This window comes from Nelumbo lutea, chromosome 1, assembly GCF_056320005.1.
Source record: "Nelumbo lutea isolate HS-2025 chromosome 1, American lotus-T2T, whole genome shotgun sequence".
Classification (NCBI taxonomy): Eukaryota; Viridiplantae; Streptophyta; class Magnoliopsida; order Proteales; family Nelumbonaceae; genus Nelumbo; species Nelumbo lutea.
Window position 1 is genome coordinate 88,501,569 of NC_142684.1, and position 24,249 is coordinate 88,525,817.

Sequence of the window (24,249 nt, forward strand, 5' to 3'; positions counted from 1 at the left end):
ACGTACTACGGGAGATTATTGGTAGAGGGGACGTCCTGATTCAAAGGGTAGCATCAGCGGAGAATGTAGCAGACCCATTAACTAAGCCACTGACACAGAAAGTGAAGCCGTGTGGATGAAAAAGTTCATTCACGAATTGGGAGTAGTTCCGTCCAGCACATCACCCATCCCGTTGTTGTGTGACAACAATGGAGCGATTGCTCAGGCTAAGAAGCCATGAGCCCACTCGAAGTCTAAGCACATCGAGAGGAAGTACCACGTACTACGGGAGATTATTGGTAGAGGGGACGTCCTGATTCAAAGGGTAGCATCAGCGGAGAATGTAGCAGACCCATTGACTAAGCCACTGACACAGAAAGTGTTTGAGAAACACGTGGAAAGTATGGGACTCCAGATTATACCAGATTGGACATAAGTGCAAGTAGGAACTGTTAGACAGTTGTATGCCCTTAGCTCCAATCAGATTGATATACTTATGACATTTATTGTAAATGAATAAAGTGCATATTTGATTCATGTTCTTGTGGTGTGTTTCTGTGTAATACCCTTAAACTGGACACTTAATGAGACTCGTGTTAGTTTAAGGGTATTACACATAAACACACCACAAGAACATAAATCAAATATGTACTTTATTCATTTACAATAAATGTCATAAGTACATCGATCTGATTGGAGCTAAGGGCATACAACTGTCTAACACTCCTTCCCGGGAACATCTGTGGATATAGGAGGCATCTGACCAGCTGAACGATTCTCCTATCTGAAACTGGTGTCACTAGTCAGGGCATGATTGGCCCAAGTTGAGGGTGGACCATACAAGTCATAGCAATAATTAATGGTATGTCCATCCATACCACAATGAGTACATCTCCTCGGACCCGAGCCACGTCCTCTACCACGAGTTCCCCCTGAATCTCTATCTCCAGTACGACCACCACCACAATTATATGTAGGTCCACCACCACCACTCCGGCCATATACCGGACCACTGCTACCACCACGGCCCCTTGACACTACAAAGGCTAATCTATCAGAGACATTAGAGTTCTCAGTAGATCCAATGGAAGTCCTCCGAAGTCAAGCAAACACCTCTTCTAAGGAAGGGAGAGTTGACCCTCCTAGTATCTGAGCCCGCACTGGTTCATACTCAGATTTCAGCCCCACAAAAAATCGAGCCACATCAAGTTGTTCTCTCTGTTGTTGCTGAATTTTGACATCAGAAGTGAGGGGTGATAAACATTCAACTCGTTACGAATGTTTCTCATACTAGCATAATACTCATCAAGACTCTGATTGCCCTGTTGCAGATTAAAGTATTCTTGATACAACTGATATACTCTGGTTGTATTGTCTTGACCAGAATACAACTTCTTAGCATGGTCCCACACATCTTTGGTAGTGTCAAGAAACATGAAATTTACACTAATCTTGGGTTCCATACTGGTCCATAACCACGTGATAATATGTGCATCCTCTTGTTCCCAGTCTTCATACTCATGAGAATCAGTGGAGGGTTTCTCCTCCCTTATGTGTTTCACCTTCTTCTTTGCCTTCAGAAAAACTTCTACAGATTTAGCTCAAGGTACATAATTCTCTCCATTCAATTTAATGGAGGTCATTTGAACATTCAGGTAGTCAGTAGGTATCATCACATTAGATTTGCTATCACTGTTATCTCCCATTGCTGAATTCTATTATTACTGAATTCGGCACACTGCACACTACTTGATCACACTAATCACACTAGTTTCAGCACTTGTTATTTTTGAAGGTTGCACTCTTTACACCACAAACCCTACCCTACGATTATCTGAAATCTCACCACTATATGAGAACCACTCCCCCTTCGAATCACACAAAAAGCAGCATAAACCCTAACACACTACAATCTGAAATCCCATCATACGATCTGAAACATACTTCCCACTTGATTCATAACAAAACTATGCATAGAACTCTCTTACCTCATCACTCGAAAAACAAACCACACAAGAAGAAAATCAATCCACAGAAGACACCCACTGCATCAGCTCTCTTCTCTTCATCGATTAGGGGAGGCCTTCTTGGAAACCACAGCAACTGACCATGAACAGCACAACTAGAGCCATAGAAACCTCCAAGGGAAGAGGGCGACCACTCCTTTTCAGCCTTTTCCCTTATCTCCAATTGATGGTAGAGAAAAGAGAAAACCCTAGATTGAGTGCACAGAAAACAAAAATCTGGGCAAATCCGAGTTGCTTAGTTTTGCTCTGATACTATATTATAATTCGGCCTGCCTTTGAGTTCTGTTAGTCTAATAACAGCAAAGAAGAGAGAAGAATAAAGAAGAAAGAAAGAGAGAGAAAGGAGGAGAAAATGGGAGAAAAAAGTCTGGTTCGAATTAGGAAAAGATCACATCTCCCATTGGGCCAGACATGTTTTATATTACTAATATAATGGAAAAAACACATGTGCCCTTATTTAAGTGAGGGACATTAGTTTTAATATAATATTACAGATCAGCAACCTCAACATAAGTATAAAGACAGAAATACCCCTACACTAACAGAAACAAATAAATGAGGGATTAGATGGGAAACAATATCATATACAGCAATAATTTTTTGTTGGAAGATGAGTTCAAACACCTATGCTTAACAGGAGTTGAAATTGGTACTTGACTGCTTTTAATTTATTTATTGAAAGTAGAAAGTCCAAATCTACATAAATTTAAAAGATTGAGCAGGCTTATCTGACAGAAAAATAGTAAGATCAGAAATGGATGACCAAATAAGAACACTAACCTGAAGAAGCTCCTCTGCTGATGATGAATTGTGCAACCTGACACCCCATGATTTGCGATAGTTCTCATTCCAAAAAGGTTGAAAAGCTTCTTGTGGAACAGAGACCTGCCAAGAAAAATTAGAACATAATCATAAACTACATTAGAAACAAACAACAATACATAATATGGAGAAAGAAAATTGAGCTAAAATATGCATAATGTTGTTATTCAATTTTTTATCCTAAGAGAAATTTCCAATGAACATATTTAATTGCCCACCTCAACTAGAACTAGCATTGCCTTCACCAATCTTGTCCTCAAAGGAAGATAAGAATCTATATAATGGGAATTCCAGTCAGGGTCCACCTTCTGATTCTCTTCACATTGCACCACATGTTCAGAAAATTTTAAATTTAAGCTGTTAGATAACTTGCCAAAAGTCCTGTGACATGAAGGACAGTGGTTGTCTTCAAAGAAGTAGTAATCTTGGCAGGAATCACATGTGCCTAACAGTTGCGCACATCTTTTCTTCCCGTATTTCATGGCAGATAAAGTTGAAGGAGTAAAGCATTCTTTCCACATCCACTTCTGGAAATCTTGATATCTCTTCAAGGCATCATTTTTCTCAGGTTCACTCCTCCCAAGCTGAATTTTGAAAGAAGATGCCTGCTCTGATGTTTCAGAACTTGAACTACATAATATACTGGTAGGACTATTGATTCCAACAGTACAATCAGAAGTGGGACCCATTCCAGAAGCTTCAGTTTTGACAACTACTCCACCCAGGTCCCCAATGTTGGTCCGACATGAGTTCCTTCTTGCAGTTACCTTGAAGGACGTCTCAATCTTCTGAAGCATAGAATGCAAGTGGGATTCCCTAATACCTCGTGCATCTAAAGATGTCATAAGAGCATCAAAAACCTACATACAAAATGAATATAATGAATTAAATTGATAAAAAAACATGGATACTGTACTGTTACATGGACCAAGCACAAACATGTGCTTTAAGCTCAGTTTGGAAGGAGTACAAATACAAATATGTAGAGTGCAAAACCTTGTATTTTGTATGTATTTGTATTTGTACTCCTTCCAAACTGAGCCTAATAATAAGGCTCAGTTTGGAATATGTATAGTACAAATACAAATATGTACTGTACATACTGTACATATTTGTATTTGTACTCCTTCCAAACTGAGCCTTATAGGGGAAGAAAGCACCGACACTCGTCAAAATTCCAATTTGCTGAAACCTTAGTTTGACAAATTGAAAGTAATATGCTATTTAAAGGTGCAGTAAATAATTTATCAAACCAATAGAGTCTATAAAGAGACTGTTACCTCTTCTGAGTCAATAAGCCTCCAGCAGCCATCGTGAGATTCAAAAAAGATCCTGCCAGCACCAGGATCATTTTTTGAAGATGTAACAAACTGCCAGTATCGATTACGCCTACGATCCTGACCAAGAGGCAGAGACCTATATACATACATCTCTTCTGCTCTATGACCAATAGAAGATTTTAACTGTGAGCGTGACTTTTCTGTGGCATATGCATGTTGCTGAAGTTGGAGATTATCTTGAACATTTAACTCTTGCCCTGCCAAGTTCCTTTCAGTAGGCAAGTTACCTATAATACTTTGACCATTTTGTGGATCAAGAAATAGCTCTTGCTTGGTTGGATTGAAAGATGCCTCATTGTTCTTGTTATCAACATCAACCAGTGGGCTTTGTTCAGCTTCGGTTGCAGAACTAATAAGGTTGTTCTCAGTTTTGACCCCCATATAAAATGAACTCACCTTCATTATGTACTCCTCTTTCATGCGCCTTTTATCCAGTTGAGCCTCTGCCCACATCTGCTTTTTAAGAGCATTTGCTGCTTCCAAGCGTTCCTGCAAAACTCCATTTCAGACTATGAAACAAAAATAATTTAGAAATTAACTTCATTAAAACCTGCTTAGAACTGGTCACCTCTAGAATGACACGAATTGAGTTTCCTTCAATAGCCACGCCAATTAAGGCAACAAGTGCATTGAGACGCTCCTCTACACTTAGATCAGAGTATTCCCCTTCCATTAACCCCTGAACCCAGGGTTCACCCAAACTGCTCTCATCGATCTCTACGTCCTGTTTATCAAAATTGCTTGTTTCATTGCAGTTTGTAGCAACATCACCAGATTGATAAAGGGTAGCACCTGGACTTTTTACTTCCTTTGTGACTTCCGAAAGGAATGGAGAGAAGCCTTTCCCAGAACTAGCAAAGCCACATTCTGGAGTTTCTCCAGCCTCATTATTAGAGGTTTTCTTTTCATTTCCTGAGCAAGTCATTGGTTGAGTAGCCTTGGCTTCGGCAGAATGGTGGGCTTCTTTTGAATTCAATGGTCTATTAACATCATCAACTTCAGGATCATCAGCACCATCGCATTCAGAATCTTCATCTCTTTCAACATCATCAGCATCATCTACATCCTTTTCAACTTCTTCAGAATCTGAAAATCCACTTTCAAATATCTGTATTTTTTCTCTTGCAGCAGACAATACTGCTTCTGCATCAGCAGGGTCCTTTCTAAAAGTAGGGCGTACACAATATGTTGAAGGAGCTGTTCTTTCAAAAAGGGCTGCATCCCTTGACAATGCAGCAGCAATAGATGCCTCAGGTGTCTTGCTTGTTGTGAGATCCCGGAGGCCAGATTTCTTGGAACAAACAGAAAAGAATGAGGATAAAGGATCAGAAAAGCAAAAGCAGTGTAATATTATGAAAATTACCTGAATCTTGTCTGCAACTTCTAGTATCGTTAATCCCTTGCTTCCCTCAAGAGAAAGAACATGAAATGCTGCAAACTTAACTGTTCCTGGGGTCAAGCGATGTCGGGATCCGCGTGGATGGGAAAACCCCTTTTCTTGCATCAAAGCAACAGCATTTTCAGCTGCTGTCCCAGTGCGTAAAGTAGTAACTATATCTTCGCCATCATGACCCTATACACATAAAGAAAGATTCCCTGTTAGAGATGATAGAACATACAAGTATAGTTTCAATGACAAGTTTAAGTCACCTCCAGAGCAAAATAATCTTAAATCCAATTTAGTTACTGAATGTCAACAACAGAAGCTCTAATGCAATCACACTAAACCAAAAATAACCTGTAAGTAGAGTACAGCCTTTGCCATTTCCTTTAGCAACAATCTCTTTATTCCCAGAATTGCTAAATTAAATAGAATGTGGGGTGGGGTGGGGTGAGGAAGAGGACCAATAAGAAAAAGAAAACACCACGATAACCAAATATGGAGAGAATAAAGGGAGACAGCCAGACAGACAGAGAGAAGGGGCTAATTATAAAGCATGTCGGCTCAAAATACCATCTAGTTAACTTTGAATTCTGTTCTATTGATAACCTGGGACCTTCAGAGTGGAAAGTATTTTTAGAATAAGGGGGGAGGGAGGTAATTATTCTGTTCTATTTGTGAACCAGTGGTGGTGGAGATTCCTTTGTGAGATTGTTTATTTTTGTAGTCTATTTACTCCTATATCATGAATCTATTTACTTTTATCACAGAAAAGAAAAAAGAATCACAAGAAGAGAGAGAGAGAGAGAGAGAAAGAGAGAGAGAGAGAGACGTGTTTTCTTTGCAGAGCAAGTGATGTATCCACTTGAGAGATTAGCAAGTGGCCCTTTTTTTGATAATTCATAAAAAATGAGAACACGTGCAGAGAGATAGAAGTTGTGCTGCAACTTGGATACAACATTTGCTCCATTGTGATGCATCACTTTCTCTGAAAGGGGGGGGGGGGGAGTCATTAGTAAGTGGCCTTTTGAATTTCTCTTCCCACTCACTGCTCCATTGTGTATCTGTCTCCCTGCAAAGAAAACTGTTGAAACTGAAGAGAGGAGAGGAGACTTGTGTGTTTCGGCAATGAGGGTTCTGAGAAGAGTTTTCGAACAGTATCTATCTCAGCCCTCTAACACTGTTTTATTAGATATATTTGAGTAATTACAAGGAGGCCCTTAGTTGGGCAAGAATTTACAAAGAACTTAAAAAATAACTTAACATTGACAGGATAGGCCCAAAATAACAAGAAGAATAAACAACCTATGGGCCATTCGGCCCATCTTCTCTACACTCCCCCTCAAGCTGAGCATAGATGTCAATCATGCCAAGCTTGCTAGTATCATGCTAAAGTTTTGCCTTGGGAATGCCTTTGGTAAGAAAATCTGCCAACTGTCCTTCAGATGTGATGAAAGGAAGACACACTTCACCCGAAGAGACCCTTTCCCTAATGAAGTGTCGATCAACTTCAATATGTTTGGTTCTATCATGTTGCACTGGGTTGTGAGCAATGTTGATGGCAGCCTGATTATCACAGTACAACATCATTGGCTTGTCATATTCAACTCCAAGTTCTTCCATCAAAGATTTTAGCCATAATAATTCAGAAACGCCATGTGCCATGGCCCTGTATTCTGCTTCAGCAGAAGACCGAGCAACAACCGATTGTTTCTTGCTTCTCCAAGAAACAACATTACCAGCTACCAAGTTGCAATACCCAGAGGTAGATCTTCTGTCATCAATGTTCCCAGCCCAGTCAGCATCGGTGTAAGCTTCAAGTTTCATATGACCATGCTTGGCAAACAGAATACCCTTTCCTGGGGAGCCCTTCAAATAACTTAGGATTCTCTCTGCAACTGCCAAATGAGTGTCTCGAGGAGCATGCATGATACAAAAGTTTCCCAAGAAGTCTCTGAAAGATTCCTTTATCTTCTAACAATGTCCCTTCTGAGGCTGAGAGTTTATGACTCATATCAATAGGAGTAGCAGTTGGTCTAGCACCCATCTTTCCAGTTTCAGAGAGCAAGTCAAGAACATACTTTCTTTGGGAGATAAGAATCTCATCCTTGGATCGAGCCACTTCTATGCCAAGAAAGTATCTCAATTCCCCCAAATCTTTAATCTCAAACTCTGTATGGAGAAAAGATTTTAGATATTGAATTCATGAGGCATCATTACCCGTCACTATAATATCATCTACATACACAATGAGGTATATTGCCAGAGGTCCACTCTTCACAAAAAGAGTATGATCGGACTGTGTCTGCACATAACCAAAGTTAACAAGTGCTGTTCTAAATCTCTCAAACCATGCTCTAGGGGACTGTTTTAGTCCATAAAGAGATTTCTTCAGCCTGCATACCTTCCCTTTTATATCAGTTCCATACATCCCTGGAGGAAGAGACATGTAAACCTCCTCATGTAATTCACCATTCAGAAATGCATTCTTTACATCCAATTGATAAAGGGGCCAGTCAAAGTGAGCAGCTAAAGATAGAAGAACCCTCACAGATGTCATCTTGGCAACAGGTGCAAAAGTCACTAAATAATCAATCCCATATGTCTGTGTATAGCCTTTTGCAACCAGCCTGGCCTTGTACCTTTCAATGGTGCCATCAGCTCTGTATTTGATAGTAAAGACCCACTTGCAACCAACAAGATCCTTCCCTTCAAGCAAATCCACCACTTCCGATGTGTCATTCTTGTGTAGGGCATCTATTTTAGATTTCGTAGCATCCCTCCATTCAGGAATCTTAAGAGCTTCTGACATAGACCTGAGAATAAGATGAGAAGCAACAGAAGAGAGATAGGAAAAATATGAATGTGAAAGCAAACTGTAAGAAAGGTGCTTGGAAATGCAGTGTGCAGTGCACTTCCGTTTTCCTTTTCTAACAGCAATGGGAATATCAAGGTCAGGGAAGGATGAATCCAAAGGTGTTGAACCAGTACCTGTTGTCTCTTCTGTGACTGGAAGTGTAGGAGGCTCATGTGTTGTAGGAGAAACAACCTGCACATTTCCGGATCTTTGCCTCTGATACACCTTGGGATTGAGGATAGGACGAGGAGGTAGGGTACCGGGACAAGGAGAATGGAACGACTGATCCAACCTTGATTCATTTGAGGGAGAGGCAGACACATCAAGGGACTCAACAGGGACAGGAAGATGAAAAGCAAACACCTGTGTCAAACTCTCCCCCTGTGGACAATGTCCTTCTGGAGAGGAACCATAAAAAGGAGAAGACTCATCAAAAGTGACATCCATTGAGACATACCGATTGCCAGACTTTGGATCAAAACAGCAATAACCCTTCTGTTTGGGGGAATAACCAAGGAAGATATACTTTTGGGCTTTGGGTTCAAACTTATGCCTTTGGACACTTGGAACATGTACATAACAGGTGCAGCCAAAGACACGAATAGGAACAGGAAAAAGGTCTTTGTCCGAATGAAGAAGAGTGAAGGGAGACTTAAACCCCAAAACCCTGGATGGCATGCGATTTATAAGATAGGTAGCAGTAAGTACAGCATCACCCCAAAACCTGGTAGGAACATGTGAGGCAAATAAGATACTTCTTGCAACCTCAACAATATGCCTGTTTTTCCTCTCAGCAACCCCATTCTGTTCTGGGGTCCTAGCACATGAGCTTTGATGAATAACCCCCATGTCAGAAAGATAGCAGGATAGGTCTTTCTCAAAGTATTCTTTTGCATTGTCTGATCTAAAGATTTTAATCTTGGTATCAAATTGGGTTAGAACAAATTCATGGAATTGTTTTACAAGTCTTGGAACTTCATCACGGGATTTCATCAGGAATATCCAAGTGAATCGTGAAAAGTCATCAATAAACAGGATAAAATATTTGTAACCACCCATGGAGGGTAAGTGGTAAGGCCCCCACACATCAGAATGCACAATATTAAAAGGAACAGATCTTTTATTTCTCAAAGGATACTTGCTTCTACAATGCTTTGACAATTCACAAGACTCACAATGAAGACTGGACAGACTAATTCCCTTAAACAGTTCAGAGAATAGATGACTCAAAGCCGAAAAAGACAGATGACCAAAACGACAATGACACAACATAATCCGACTAACAGGCTCTGAAGAGACAGATCCAAGAGCAACATTCCCAAGATGATCAATGCATTGTCCCGGAGTATCAAGCAAGTATATTCCGTTCGCCTCATGGCCACTCCCAATCACCTTCTGAGACTCCAGATCCTGAAAAACACAGTAAGAAGGAAAAAAAGTTACACAACAGTTTAGTGACTTGGTTAAACTGCTCACAGACAACAAATTTGTATTTAGTTTAGGTACATGAAGGGCAGAAGGGAGGTACAAGGAATCTGTAGCCTTGATGGTTCCCTTACCAGAGATAGGGGCAAGTGAACCATCAACTAAATTGATTTTATCACGTCCAGGAAGTAAGTCATATGAAACAAACAAGGTAGACAGATTGGTCATATGGTCAGAAGCACCTGAGTCAATAATCCAAGAGATCTTGAGATTACCTGAAGAGGTAGTATGATTAGCAGAAGCCCTTATACCTGAATGAGCAAGTGCTGAAGTAGTAGATTTTCCTGAAGGGTCGATAGTAGAGGTCACATCACTCAGCTGACTGATCATCTTCCCAAACTTTTCATATTCTGCTCTCATGGCTGCCAACTGTGCAGAAGCAAACATCTCTTCACTATCTGGCTCGGCAGCTACATTTGCACTTCCTGATCTCTTACTATCATATTTTTTCTGAAACCCGATGGGAACAAGATTAGGATGTAACTTCCAACACTTGTCTTTGGTGTGCTTTGGCCTCTTGCAGTACTCACATACAACTTCTTTCTTTCCTGTGCCACTAGAAGTTCCAACATTCCCTTTAGGTTTAATCCTCATATTGGCAAAGTGATCATTAATATCAGCCCCTTGAACCTGAACAGCCCTTCTGCTCTCTTCACTACTCACAAATGCATAAGCTTGGGACAAAGATACACACTCCCTGGAAAGAATATTCTGTTTTGTGATATCATATTCCGAGTTTAGTCCAGTTAAGAACTCAAAATCCTTGTTCCTTTCAACCAATTTTCTGTAGGTCTCTGCATCATTAGTGGTGTCCCAAGTTACAGCTTCTATTAGGTCAATCTCTTGCCATAAGGATTTCAGGGTTGAGAAATATACAGCAAGAGGTTTCTCTCCTTGCCTTAAATTCTTTACATCACTTCTTAATTTATATGCCCGGGCCACATTGAGATTTTGGGAATAGGTTTCTGCAACACTGTCCCAAATTTCTTTTGCTGAATTCATCCATAGGTAGTGTTGACTGATTTGTGGCTGCATTGAGTTCACAAGCCACCCAATGACAGTGTAATTTTCTTGCATCCACTTCTCGTAGGATGGATCATCTTCTGGAGGAGCCTTCTTACTCCCGGAAATGAACCCCCACTTTCCTCTACTACAAACATGAATCTTTACTGATTGTGACCGTGCCAGATAATTAGTTCCATCTAGTTTAATTGTGGTCACAGTCAATAAGGAATCACTTGGAGTCCCCTGACCCAGTCCATATTCAGCACCACTTTTGTTTTCAAATTCTGAGGAGTACATCATGTAAACACTCCAAATATGATTTCAGATGACTTCTACAAGTATGTTGGATAAGAACAAGCAATAACTGAGTTCAGCCGACCACAAGGAGACAACACACTGAGTTCAGCCGACCACAAGGAGGCAACACACTGAGTTCAGGCTTCAAGAAGTAATCAGAAACTCCTAGGCCTTTTCACAAACACAGTGTGGGCAATAGAGACAACCCCACTGTCAAAGAAGAGAAAAGACCCCAAAAACTGTTCGTACAGCCCTCTAAAACAGCTGAACAAGAGTAACAATACACAGCCTTGTTACAAGGATGTTTCGGCAGGTTTTAACAGTCCAATAAGAAGAGAAAAACAGCCTAGAAATTTCTGGGTTAAACCAGATTTAATGCAGTTGAAGGTAGTACAGAACAGCTAGGATTTTCGGACACTTCAACAGTCCAAACACAGTCGAAGGTAATGCAAAATAGAACCAGAAAACTGAGCACAACTTACAGTTCGAGCTTCAACAGTCCAAACACAGTCGAGCTTCAAAAACAGAACCGAGTTGTTCCCCTTCCCCTTTTTTCTTCTTCTCTGATTCTTCCTGGTCACCGAACCCCTTCTCCAAGAGATTCTAGTCTTGGGCTCGTCCAATGACCTCCAAGAATCAGGCAGTACGTGACTAAGCCTCCAACCCTAGGACGTTCAAGTTCAGATATGCTCTGATACCATGTTGAAACTGAAGAGAGGAGAGGAGACTTGTGTGTTTCGGCAATGAGGGTTCTGAGAAGAGTTTTCGAACAGTCTCTATCTCAGCCCTCTAACACTGTTTAATTAGATATATTTGAGTAATTACAAGGAGGCCCTTAGTTGGGCAAGAATTTACAAAGAACTTAAAAAATAACTTAACATTGACAGGATGGGCCCAAAATAACAAGAATAAACAACCTATGGGCCATCTGGCCCATCTTCTCTACAAAAACACAGAGCAAAGAGAACACATGTAGAGAGATTAGTAAGTGGCATTTTTCTTGTGATTCTTTTTTCAAATCTTTATCCTCCAACTCTGTCTCAAGTAATCTTCCCTTTTTCCTTGATATTTCATTAAAAAAAGACCACATAAATAGACTTGCATTCATAATACAGGTGCACTAACCTTGACCATCTAACAGTGACAAAAACACAAACACAATATGAATTGTGGCTGCTAACTTGGTTATACCAGTGTCAATATAGAAATCCAAATAAAATGACGAATGTTTTTTTAATCAATAAATATAATGCTTTATTAGAGAATCAAAACAAAGTACAATCAGCAAGCAAATGGAAGAGATAAGATCTCTTAACTTTCCCAGTGAATTTCTCATTCCAGCTATAATTGATCCCAAAACAGATATTCCCTATCCATCAGCAAAAGAGTTTGCACTTATTTTAACCCAATGCAACTTTACTTCCATGTCCTGATTTAGCCACTTGAATGTCTTCCTTTCGTTGTTATTGTTCCAAAGCCTATTCTTCTCTTCTTTCAGTAACCCACTACCAGCTTGGAATCTCCTTCAATAATCAGCTTTCCAATACACATATCCCTTGCCCTTTGTACTCTTCCATTACAGCCAATATCTCAGCCATTAAGGACCCACCTACTCCAATTGGTCCTGAAAAAAATGCAAGTATTTTGCCCTCCTCATTCCTAAAAAAGTTAAAAACACTTCCATTGCCTTAAGGCCCCGGGTTTCCCACACAACTTCCATCAAAATTCAGCTTGACAAACCCACTGTTTGGAGGAATCCAAACAAGAGCTATAATATCCTTAACAGGGGCTGAATCTGCTACTTCCAGCTTCTAAACAGGCCACCAGTTGGAATATCATCAAACAATTCCAAAGAATTGACCCAATGAACCACTCAGATGTAGTAGACAGCCTCAATGTTTGCTTCCCTACTTACCTCCCTATCTGAAAAAATTCTTGAATTCCTTTCTTCCCAAATAGTCCAACTAATAGCAGCCCCTGCACATCTCTGCATTATTCTTCCCCTTTCATTTGGCCAACTGAACATTGTTGATGCAAACAAACTTTGCACATTCAGATCATTCCTTTTGCAGTTAATGTTTTGTGATTTACATAAAGAAATTGCTCTAAACCTAGACATCTAGCTCATTAGCCAGCAACAATATTGCAGGAAAAGGTTCAAACATATACTGCAACTAGCAAATCTAAAATCAAAATAAGCTCTTTCAATTGCTGAGGACAAAAACAACATACGAGCATTTCTTTTTTCAAGAAAGAACTTCAGTCATCAATGATAACACAAGATCTTAAGTGTAAAGGGATAAAACCTCATTGTCATCGCGAAAATAAGCCCTTCCAATACTCCTATTTTTTAGTTGAGGTCCAAATCCAGCAGACAACCCAAATTGTCGCAGAATTTCAGGCCATGTCAATGGACTCAAGTGGCGCTGCCAACTGCGTATATCAAAGCCCCATGCATATGCCTGATATAGGAATTAGGAAGTGGAAGTTTAACAAAAGACTATACAAATAATAAGATACTAAACCAAAACTAAGAAGAAAGTGAGAAGCAGAAAATAAGGCATACCCCTTCAACAATCTGTGGATGTCCACCTCCTGGATTAGCAGCACTATTTTGATTAGCACCAATTCCAATAGAAGGTGTCCTTGCAACATCCTCAATATCTTTTATAATGGATCTCAAAAGGACAACATGCACCTCACTCAACAATCTCGGATCCTGAAATGATACAAAAAGTGAAAATAGTATAAAAAACAATGGGAGAATGCAGCAAATTAGACATAATGGGGGAAAAATTTTTTTGATGAGTACAAGAACTGGACCAACTAAAAGAGATGTTCAATAACTTACAAAATCATGAAGAGCTTGAACAAATTCATCAAGCGTAAAAGGCCAAAGTCCAAGAACATCAGCAAAAGTAATTAAAAATCTCCAAACCTGAGAAATTCAGCTGCGGTATTTAGAATCTCAAAAGGAAAAGCATTAAATGAATGAACTTCATGAATTCAAACTGTTAGCCAGACAGCTTAACCTCCAGGTAAAGAAGAAAGAAAAGAAAAGAAACACTCAATGCTTAATGGGGATGGGATAGGAATTACCATAAGAAGGTTCCCTATGTTCTCCTCCGAATTAGTCCAGGGCTGAATTGAAAATGGCATTTTTAATCGCACCGACTCAGGAGGAAATGTACTCAACATATCTAAGGAGTAAAGATCTTGTTAAAGACAACTAAAGAAAGTCTTGGAAACAAGAAAATAAGATAATAAATAGATCAGAAGCTTAAGATTTCATACAGTTCCAAATCCAAAGAGGGAAACAAAAATGATGAAGATTCACATTTTAGCCATTTTAACAAAAAGTCGAATCAAAATCATGATTTTTGTGTCAATTGCATGACAAGAGCTGAACATCAGTTTCTTTAATTGAATATTGACTTCTGCCAAATTCAAAGACCTGTAGGTTTCAGCTCACCTTCTTTGTTATGTTTCATTCATGGTTCGCAATATCAACGATATTTAGCAATATATCCCCAAAATATCCCCATTTGCTAGGTAAGGTTACGAAACCTTGTGGGAACCTTTTTTTTTCAAATATCCCCAATATTTTGCTGATATGCCGGCAATATTTCAGATTTCATTGATAGACTATATAATTAAAATTTAAAATTTTAGAATATTATTAAAAATTTCAATATTTCATTATAATCATCATAATCTTATAAAAATATTTTCCTAAAAGAACCTGAAGGGAATTGGTGATTGGATAAGTGGATTTACTTTGATATGACTCCCTTACTAAGTCACTATAATTCAAAAGAAAAAGAAAGATGCATATAACTACAAAACAGTATTCTCAATATAATCAAAACATATAGTAACAACAAAGACAAAAGTTAAAATGGCAAATAATTGGCATATATAAAGAAGAGAATATGACTAAAGACCAAAAGGGAGACAAAAAGAAACATACCTATTAGTCTCTTAATTTTTCCTATTTGATTTATATAGTTCTTTGCTATGGTTTTGACTTTTGAGCCTTAAATGTGCAATTATATTTCTTCTAATGATCTCTTGAAGGTTTATTAACTAATTCCATGTTTTTAGAGAACTTTCCTGGTTTTTTCAATTTTCCAAATATCTTAGCAAAATTTCTTCAAAATTTCTCCAACTCTACATGGCAAAATGTTCATCAATATCAAAAACATGAACCATGGTTCAACTTTTTACCTTAGCATGGCACAAAAAAGATACTCTTACATGAATACAGTCCTTGAAGGTTTTTTTCCTTTTATTTTCTTTTTCACAAAAACATACTGATGTAAGCATACTATCCTAGCAACATTAAGGGATGCATTAAACACAGTTCATGCAGTGTAGGATAGAAGTTTGTCTATCAGGTCTTAACGAATGCTGATAGGGAGAAGTTACAAAAGCATACTGATTATTCTAACGTATCATGACAATATTCTTTTCTTTACCCACATACTTGGGATAAGGATGGAATTATGATGATAGAGGCTTTTAGTTGATATAGGTGATCATTCTCTGGTAATATAGCAACTCCATGTATCCAACCAGAAAAAGGATCAATGTTCACTTAACATAGAAAGGCAACTAGTAGCACTTTTTGACTCCCTAGGAAACAGAAAGCATGCCACAAAATTGCATCTTTCTGTCAAAAAAAAAAAAAGAAGGAAACTTAAAAAGGGAAGAATATCAAAGGATGCATATGATAAGATAGACAAAGAAAACCCAAAAAAAAAAACATAAAATACAGAAGTTAAAAGTTGACAAAACAGAAGAATATTTAACAATTAGGATCTAAAAATGGAATACCTAAAAGCCATACATTAAATATTACATCAGTGATGTCTAAAGATTGGAAAGAAACTTAAAATGTGTACAATACCAAATATAGTTTAGAACTTCAATAAACTTTGACGATTCCCCCAAAGGAGAAAGTAGAGGGATAGGATGATACTGCCCAGTCGAACCTTGACAGTTGGTACTCACATGTAAGCAAACAGCAAATCGACTTGGATTACAATACTTACCTCTGAATGACTGAAGATTTTGTAATGTCTCACTGTCCAGATAAAGTATTGAGGGTAACCCTTTAGTTGAAACAGCCAACTCCATAAGTTCCAGACGTTCATCCTCAATAAGCTCCATAGATTCCTTAGCAATTCTACGAGCAGTAGCCCTCTCATTAGCAGCTTTAATTCTTGCAGCCTCCTTCTCCCTACGAAGTTCTTCTTTCTGCCTTAATTTCTCAGCCTGAATTAAGATATAAGAATCACGAGTATATTTTAAGTAGAAATTCCCAAATCACAGTATATGAGGTAGCAAGACTTACTCTCAAAGTTTCTTTCTGCAAAAACCTCTCCCTTCTCTCATTCTCACGCCTTTGCTCCCGCTGGAATCTCTCCTCTTCTCGTTGCTTTTCACGCATCAACCTCTCTTCTTCCTTTCGCCTTTCACGGTCATGCCTTTCCATTTCTTTTCTCATTTGCTCCTCTCTCTTCACATAGGACACAGAACTAATGTTTACAACTAATGCGATTGGTAGAACACAAAATTAATAGTGATAAGATTGTACCTTTCGCCTCAAAATATCTTGCTTTTCAAGCTCTTTCCGAATCCGTTTTTCATGTGCTTCAACTTCCCTTGCTATTCTTGCTTCCTCACTCTGCACAAGGGTAACAAAGCGTTCATGAAATATTAATTTAGTTGAAAGATGCCAAGTCCAGAATACTTCTTTCTAGATTAAGAATACCTTGCGTTTCCTCTCCATTCGAGTAACATCTTCATCATGGGAAACCCTCCTGTCAGATGGTACAAATGGATTTTCCAGTCCAACAATTGGGTGGGCACCAAAGTGAGGATCCATCTCAATATTTGTAAAGGAGTTCCTATGTGAAACATTTTCGTATCCTCCTGAACCTGAAGAAAAGACATGGCCCTTCCTGCCTTGATGAGACAAATGACCAACACCTGACACCTGTCCATGGAATCCATAACCTGTTCCCACCTGCTCATTTCCATGAATAAATGCCCCTCCAGAAGATAATGATGAAGCCCTAGCACTTGGACCATCAACTGGTAAATTATAGTAGTGGGATGGACTGACCCTTTCATAAGTATCAGATCTAACAGTTGGCTGCTCTGGAAGAAATTGGTATTCCTGGACAGCCCTTGCTGCAGTCTGATGATGAACTACATGAACTCCAGCTGGGACTTTTCTTTTCCCACCAGATGAACTAGGTACATAACCATGTTCCATATTGGGCAAAAGTGAAGATGTCTTCTAAGGAGAGAGAGAGAAAGAGAGAGAGCAAATTAAAGAAAAGCTTCTTAAATCTTACAAAGGAAACACAAAGCTTTAATAATCATAGAAACTATAACTAAGTAAAGCAAAATAACAACTAAATCTAAATTTTTCTGACAATGGAATCATTTGAGCATTCACCTGGAAGCATATGGATGATGGACCAAGACTAAGAAAGCTACAAGAAATTTAGAGAGGAAAACAATGCTATGCAATAAATGTTTTAACATGTCATAAAACAACACTCAACCCATTCAAAATTTGACGAGATAATCAAGTGCACTTTTTATTTTCTCCATTGTTTCAACACATGGACAGCCATTTAGACAGTTAGTAGTGGAGGTTCCTCCAGTACAAGGTCGGGCAAGCTTACCTAACCTGCCACAAACTAGTTATGTTCAGAAATTTCAGAATTCTGGCTCGGCACTTAACTGTATGGCCAACTGTTAAGTCAGGTTAACAGTTTAATTGCCCAATCCAGTTTTAGCGCATGAATAATTGGAGAGTAGACTAACAATCAAAAAATAGAAAGAAAAAGAAAAAAGGAATTGGAAGCTGGATTAATTGTTCCAGACAGGTACCAAGCAACATGCATGCAAATTAAAAGAGCAAAATTTCTGCAGGATGAAGACAATGCCTGTTAGCATAGAAAAATAAAAGAAAATCCTCCATCAGAATAAATTGCAAAATGAAAATGATTAAGTTGTTATTAATAGTCACAGAAAGCAAAGCAGAATACTAGAGGCTCTTGTAAATACTGTCTTCCTGTGCTTGTTAGTCTAGAAAGATAAGTTCTAAATACTATGGGGATCCATTGTCAAAGAACACAAGTTGAGTTATAGTTGAATTCTTCAACTATACTTCTTGGCTCCCTTCCCTTTTTTCCCTAGATTCTCTGACACAAGTTAGATTATCTATTTTTTAATTTTCTGATGGGTAACCAAAAACTTTATTAACAGGACATAAAATATACATAAAGATGTACAATTTTGTTTTGATAGGCAGCAAGATTCATTCATTCATTCATTAAAAATTAAAGAGAACTTACGGAGCATTTACGCAAAGTGTTGAGAGTATAGAGTCTATCTTACCCCTTCTATATACAAGTATCAAATTACAACAACATACAAAATAAATGATCCCTAAGTGCCCCTTGTTTTGCTAAAGTATCAGGCTATTGGTCATGATGTTGACTAATCTTTGCACCCACTGAACTTGCACTAGTATACCCCCTGTTAAACATTTCAGTTTTTTCATTTCATTTCTGTAGATACATAGAGTTTTCTTTCTATTCTGTAACCACCCACCACCATCTTTGAATGTCCCTCCTCTGATCAACTTATTAATATTTTAACTCTTGCTTTCTGCACTCCAATCAATGCATCCATGACTTCTGCTCTTAGGGAATCCCCTACACCAATAGGCCCCACGTACATTGCCTTTACTATTGCTGAGGTTTTAGACAAATTGTGTAGTCTATAGTGGTAGTTTTTGATTATTTACCATTTAGATTGGAAGTGGGGACCACAGAACTCCTGTTGGGTCCTTTTTGAGCAGTTATTTTAATTATTTTATCCTGTTTTGTGTTAACCTCCCTATGAGGTCATATTCGTCTTTGTACTCTATCATTTTAGACTACAAATAATAGTGAAGAGGGCAGCCAGCATTATTGCTCTCTTTTCTCTCGCAAATCTCTTATCTTCCTTTTCTCCTTTTTTCTCTTCTTCTACAAGAAATACTCTCTTCTTTTACAGATTTTTTATTTCAGCACTTTTCTACTTGGTCTCAAAGCTTGGCTAAGGTTTCTTGGAGTTTTTTCCATGCAGTCCTAGATCAGCCGATTGCATGAGGAGATAAAGGGCTGACCAATCTACTTCAAATTGCCCAGTTCTTGGGTTTTTTGGTGTGATCTAGTCATTAGGAGGGTGATCTATGTTTTGGCATCAAAATCAAGAAGAACTAGAGTACGGGGAAGAGTCCTAGTCAAGTTGGACTCTTCAATTTTGATCTGATATTGGGCATTCAGGTATTGTTGGACTTCTCTAGGTATAGGGGCGGTTAGGTTTCTGGAATTTTCTAGGCCTTGTGGAGTGGCTGATTCACTTTTTCCTCCAGTGGGAGATAGTGGGAGGAGAGAGATTTCTCTCCGAATAGGGTTTTCTTCTTCTGAAAAAGGTCTATTACCTTTGCATGTGAGATCAATTTGATCTTGGAGGCTCTCTACCTAATTATCTTCTGCTTCTGAACTGTTTGAGGTAAAATGGAGAGTTGGAGTACTGAACAGAAGTCCACTAGTAACATGGGTCTGGGTGTTGGAGGCAGTAGTGATATTTTTGGGTCTAGAATTATTACTACAGTGAAGTTGATGGTACAAATTATCTAGAATGGGCACAATCAGCCAAGATGGCCATTCGTGCTCGTGGGAAACTGGGGTACATCACTGGGGAGGAGAAGAAACCTGATACAGATCCCCCCCGGTAGGTACAGGAGAATTAAATGGTGATGACCTGGTTGTTATGTTACCTCACATTGGTAAAATTTTTTTTTGGGCTAATACTACAAAGGAGATTTGGGATGGAGTGACTGAAACTCATTCCCATAAACAAAATGTAGCTAGAGCCTATCAGTTAAGGAATCAGGTGATTAGTACAAAACAAGAAGATAGACCTCTTGACATCTATTTCTCCATGCTGAAAACTCTTTGGCAAGAGATCGACTACTTAGAAACTATGGTGTTGGAGAGTATGAAGGATGCAGCAGCAACCTATCAGGGGTTGGTAGAAAAGAATGAGGTTTTTGAGTTCTTGGCTAGGCTGAACCCTAAATTCAACATTGCCAGGCAACATCTCCTTTCTAGAGAAAGTGTGACTCTTTCTCAAGCTTATGCCTTTGTTTCTGGGGAAGAGAAAAAGAGGAAATATCATGTTGAAAATGGAGACAAGGGGAGTAGTGAGGCTAGGAAGGAGGACAGGAAGAAGGACTTGGTATGTGACTATTGCAAGATTAAGCATACTAGAGATACATGTTGGAAGCTTTACAAGAGACCCTTCAAGAAGAAGGACTTGGTGTGTGACTATGGCAATTACAAGAGACCCTTCAAGACCCCTCTCCCAGGCTGATCTGGAGTCCATTGCAGCGGCAGTAGTGAGGACTGAGATGGAAAAGCATGGACAACTTATGAGTAAGAAGGATTTAGCCAGTTCTAGCTCTTCAGATGGGCAGAATAGTACAGGAGTCAACCATACTACTTCCTTTGCTCATACAGGTAATTCATATGGAGTTGCAAATCGTGCATCCACCTCAGGTAAGTAGGGACCTCCCTAGGTTATAAACTCAGGAGCATCTGAGCACATGGCCAATATATCTACCCTCTTTAGTTCTTACCAGTTGTGCTCTGGTAGAGATAGAATCTCTACAGTAGATGGTCCCCATATTCCCATTACTAGGAAAGGAACAGTTAAAGTGACTAACGACATTACTTTATCCTCTGTCTTACATGTCCCTAAACTCCACACTAATCTTCTTTCAATAAGCTCTCTAATAAAAAAAAAAGTGAACTGTTCAGTGACCTTTCTTCCTGGTAATTGTGCTTTGAATGATCTTGAATCAAAGAGGATGATTGGGAGTGGCCGTGAGGTGAATGGACGAAGATGATTGGGAGTGGTCGTGAGGTGAATTGAGTCTACCTTTTGGATGAGATTCCGAGACATCATAGCCATCGTGTTAGTAGCAGCAGTAGTAGTGGACCAGAATCAGTGAGTCAGATTATTGGGTCATCTTTCTTTCATTTCATTGAGGTTTTTGTTTCCAAAGTTGTTTGAGTCTATTCAGTTGTCTAGTTTGGAATGTGAAAGCTGTCAGTTGGGAAAGTATTGTAAACACTCTTTTAAACCAAGTAATAAAAAGAAGTTCCTTTGCTTTTGATATTGTTCATACTGATGTATGAGGTCCTTACCACATTTCTTCCAAGGGTGGTTACCGTTATTTTCTCTTGTCTGTGGATGATCATACACAGTATTCTTGGATATATCTAATGAGATCACGTGATGAAGTACCCATTTTGGTGCCACAGTTCTACCAGATGGTTCTCACATAATTTGGAGTGAGAATTAGAGTCTTTAAGTCAAATAATGCTAGAGAATACTTTGAAAAAGACTTGTCCTCATACTTTTTGGGGCTTGGTGTGATTCATCAGAGTAGTTGTGCATACACACCACAACAGAATGGGGTAACAAAGAAAAAGAATAGACATATTGTGGAGGTGGCAAGGAGCCTTATGGTGTGTGCCTCAGTTCCTATTCGTTTTTTTGGGGGGGGATGTAGTTCTCACAGGCGTGTTTTTGATTAGCTATGTTCCTTTATACACTTTGGGGTTTAAGGCACCTTTCGGCTTGTTTTTTCCAGATGGGGAGATATTTCATATACCTTTGAGAGTCTTTGGGTAATGTGTCCTTTGTTCTCATTCTTGGTCTTCATCGCAAGAAATTTGATCCTAAGGCCAAGAAATGTGTTTTCCTTGGGTAAGTATGCTCAAAACTGAAAGGGGTATTGTTGTTATGATCCAATGTTAGGGAGTAGGTTTGTCACTACGGATGTTACATTTTTTTAGTCTACTTTCTTTTTCTTAGGTGGTTCTCCTCAGGGGGAATGTTTTGGGGAGGAGAACTCACAACATGTCCCTCTTCCAGTGTCATTTATTCCTTCATTTGACCCACCTATTCCACCATCAACAAGCTACAGTCTCACTACTTGATCCACTACAGCCAGCCTCACAATTCTATCAACACCACCAGAAGAGGGTTGACTCCACACATGCCCAGATAGAAGAACCTACACCACTCTCTGTCAGTCCATCTAAGATCCCAGGTTTGGCTGATACAGTTTCAGGTATTTCCCTGGAGCTTGAGCCTATTATTTCCACTGGTAGTGGATGTTTCTGTACCTAACACTGTTGTGGCAGCTAATTCCACTAATCTTGATCTTCCCATTGCACTCCACAAAGGGAAGAGAAAGTGTACAGCCCATTGCATTTCACACCATCTCTCCTACAATGCCTTATCACCCTCCTACCATGCTTTCCTTTCTTCCTTGGATTCTATGTCTATATCCAAGAATGCAATGAGGTTCTCTCCAAACCTGAGTGGAAACTAGCTATGCAAGAAGAAATTGAAGCTTTGGTTAAGAATCAGACATGGGAAATAGTTGATCTTCCTACATACAAAGAGACAGTCGGATGCAGATGGGTGTTCACTAGTGGTAGTTTTTTATTATTTACCATTTAGATTGGAAGTGGGGACCACGACACTCTTGTTGGGTCCTTTTTGAGCAGTTATTTTAATTGTTTTATGTTGTTTTATGTGTTAGCCGCCCTATAAGGGCATATTCGTCTTTGTACTCTATCATTTTAGACTATAAATAGTAGTGAAGAGGGCAGCCAGCATTATTGCTCTCTTTTCTCTCTCAAATCTCTTCTCTTCCTTTTCTCCTTTCTTCTCTTCTACAAGAAATATTCTTTTCTTTTACAGTTTTTTTTATTTCAGCACTTTTCTACTACTGCATTGTTGTAGAGTAGTGACAGAAGGAAGTTCCAAATCATGGATACCCCTTCTAAAGCTCAAGTCCCAATTGAACCCAATCCTAGAAGGAGAAGGGACCACAAATTTAGAAATTGTCTCCCCTTTTAAACTAGGCAATTGAAAACAAATAATGAAACGATCTTTCAACAGAGAGTCCCCCAACCATGTATCCTCACATAACCTCACAACCTTTTTTTTGAAGGTAAGGTAAATTTATTAGAACAGAAAATATATTACAGAGGGGTCCAAACTAAAATTACAACTCAAACAGACTTCTAGACCCCAGCTAGGTTCCAAGCACCCTGGTCTGGAGACCTTTAGCAGTTGTTGTCCAAGAAACTAACTTGCCAAAGGTACAAGAAATTAGATATTCTACACCCTTTAATCTGTGTTGGAAAATTCTTCTATTTCTTTCCACCCAGATGGTACTTGAGGAAGGGTGATTTGGCCCGGCCTATTAACACCCTAACATGTGGAAGCAAGGTTTAAAATATCGTAACGTATCGGCCCATATCGGCCAATACGTACCGCTTCCATAAGAAACCGATACACGGAACATGTAAAATTCATGTGTTCGGTTTCTTTTCGTATGTATCGGCCGGTACGGGCCCGTATCAGGCCGTTTCGAATCTGTATTGGCCAATACAGGCCCGTATCGGGCCATATCAGATCTGTATCGACTGATACAATCCCGAAACAAGCCGATACAAACCGAATCGTTTCGGTTTCCCTTGTTCAATTAATCTATTTAATACCGAATCTCTCTCATTAATGTCTTTTATTACTTATCTATTTAAGTCTAACTTCTTCATTAATTAGTTAATTACTCCTATATTTAAGGCAATTTTAAATTTAAATTTGAATGTTAGCGCCTATTTACATATCTCTCATTAATTCTATTAATTAATGACTCTCTCTTTCTCTCTCTCTCATTAGTTTCGTTTTGTTAGTGTAAAAATTACAAATATTAGCAATAGAAAGACTCGAACCTTGGTCACCAAATTTTAATGCACATAATTTCGCCACTAAACCAGTCCAATTTGTTTGTTGTAAGTACATGCATTTTTAGTTTTAAGTCAATTGTTTTTCTCTTCTTAGTGGTGCTTATTAATAAATGCTGAAATTAATTATTGAAATTTATATATTAATAAA

The 24,249-nt window shown here is 38.9% G+C and overlaps 1 protein-coding gene across 2 annotated transcripts in view; it reads right to left on the reverse strand.

Annotated features, from left to right (window-relative positions):
- LOC148875987 (homeobox-DDT domain protein RLT2-like) overlaps positions 1-24,249 on the reverse strand; it is a 58,373-nt gene that overhangs the window by 21,038 nt on the left and 13,086 nt on the right. The window contains exons 4-16 of one of the 2 annotated variants that reach the window (XM_088965869.1): positions 16,970-17,497; positions 16,793-16,882; positions 16,550-16,714; positions 16,248-16,470; positions 14,293-14,393; positions 14,045-14,131; positions 13,760-13,912; positions 13,500-13,655; positions 5,532-5,741; positions 4,737-5,459; positions 4,109-4,657; positions 3,047-3,688; positions 2,787-2,891 (exon numbers count right to left, since the gene is read on the reverse strand). In XM_088965869.1, the coding sequence (XP_088821995.1) occupies positions 2,787-2,891; positions 3,047-3,688; positions 4,109-4,657; positions 4,737-5,459; positions 5,532-5,741; positions 13,500-13,655; positions 13,760-13,912; positions 14,045-14,131; positions 14,293-14,393; positions 16,248-16,470; positions 16,550-16,714; positions 16,793-16,882; positions 16,970-17,497 (3,732 nt within the window). Of the gene's footprint in view, positions 1-2,786; positions 2,892-3,046; positions 3,689-4,108; positions 4,658-4,736; positions 5,460-5,531; positions 5,742-13,499; positions 13,656-13,759; positions 13,913-14,044; positions 14,132-14,292; positions 14,394-16,247; positions 16,471-16,549; positions 16,715-16,792; positions 16,883-16,969; positions 17,501-24,249 lie in introns of both variants that reach the window. The other variant, XM_088965868.1, reaches the window with a different exon arrangement.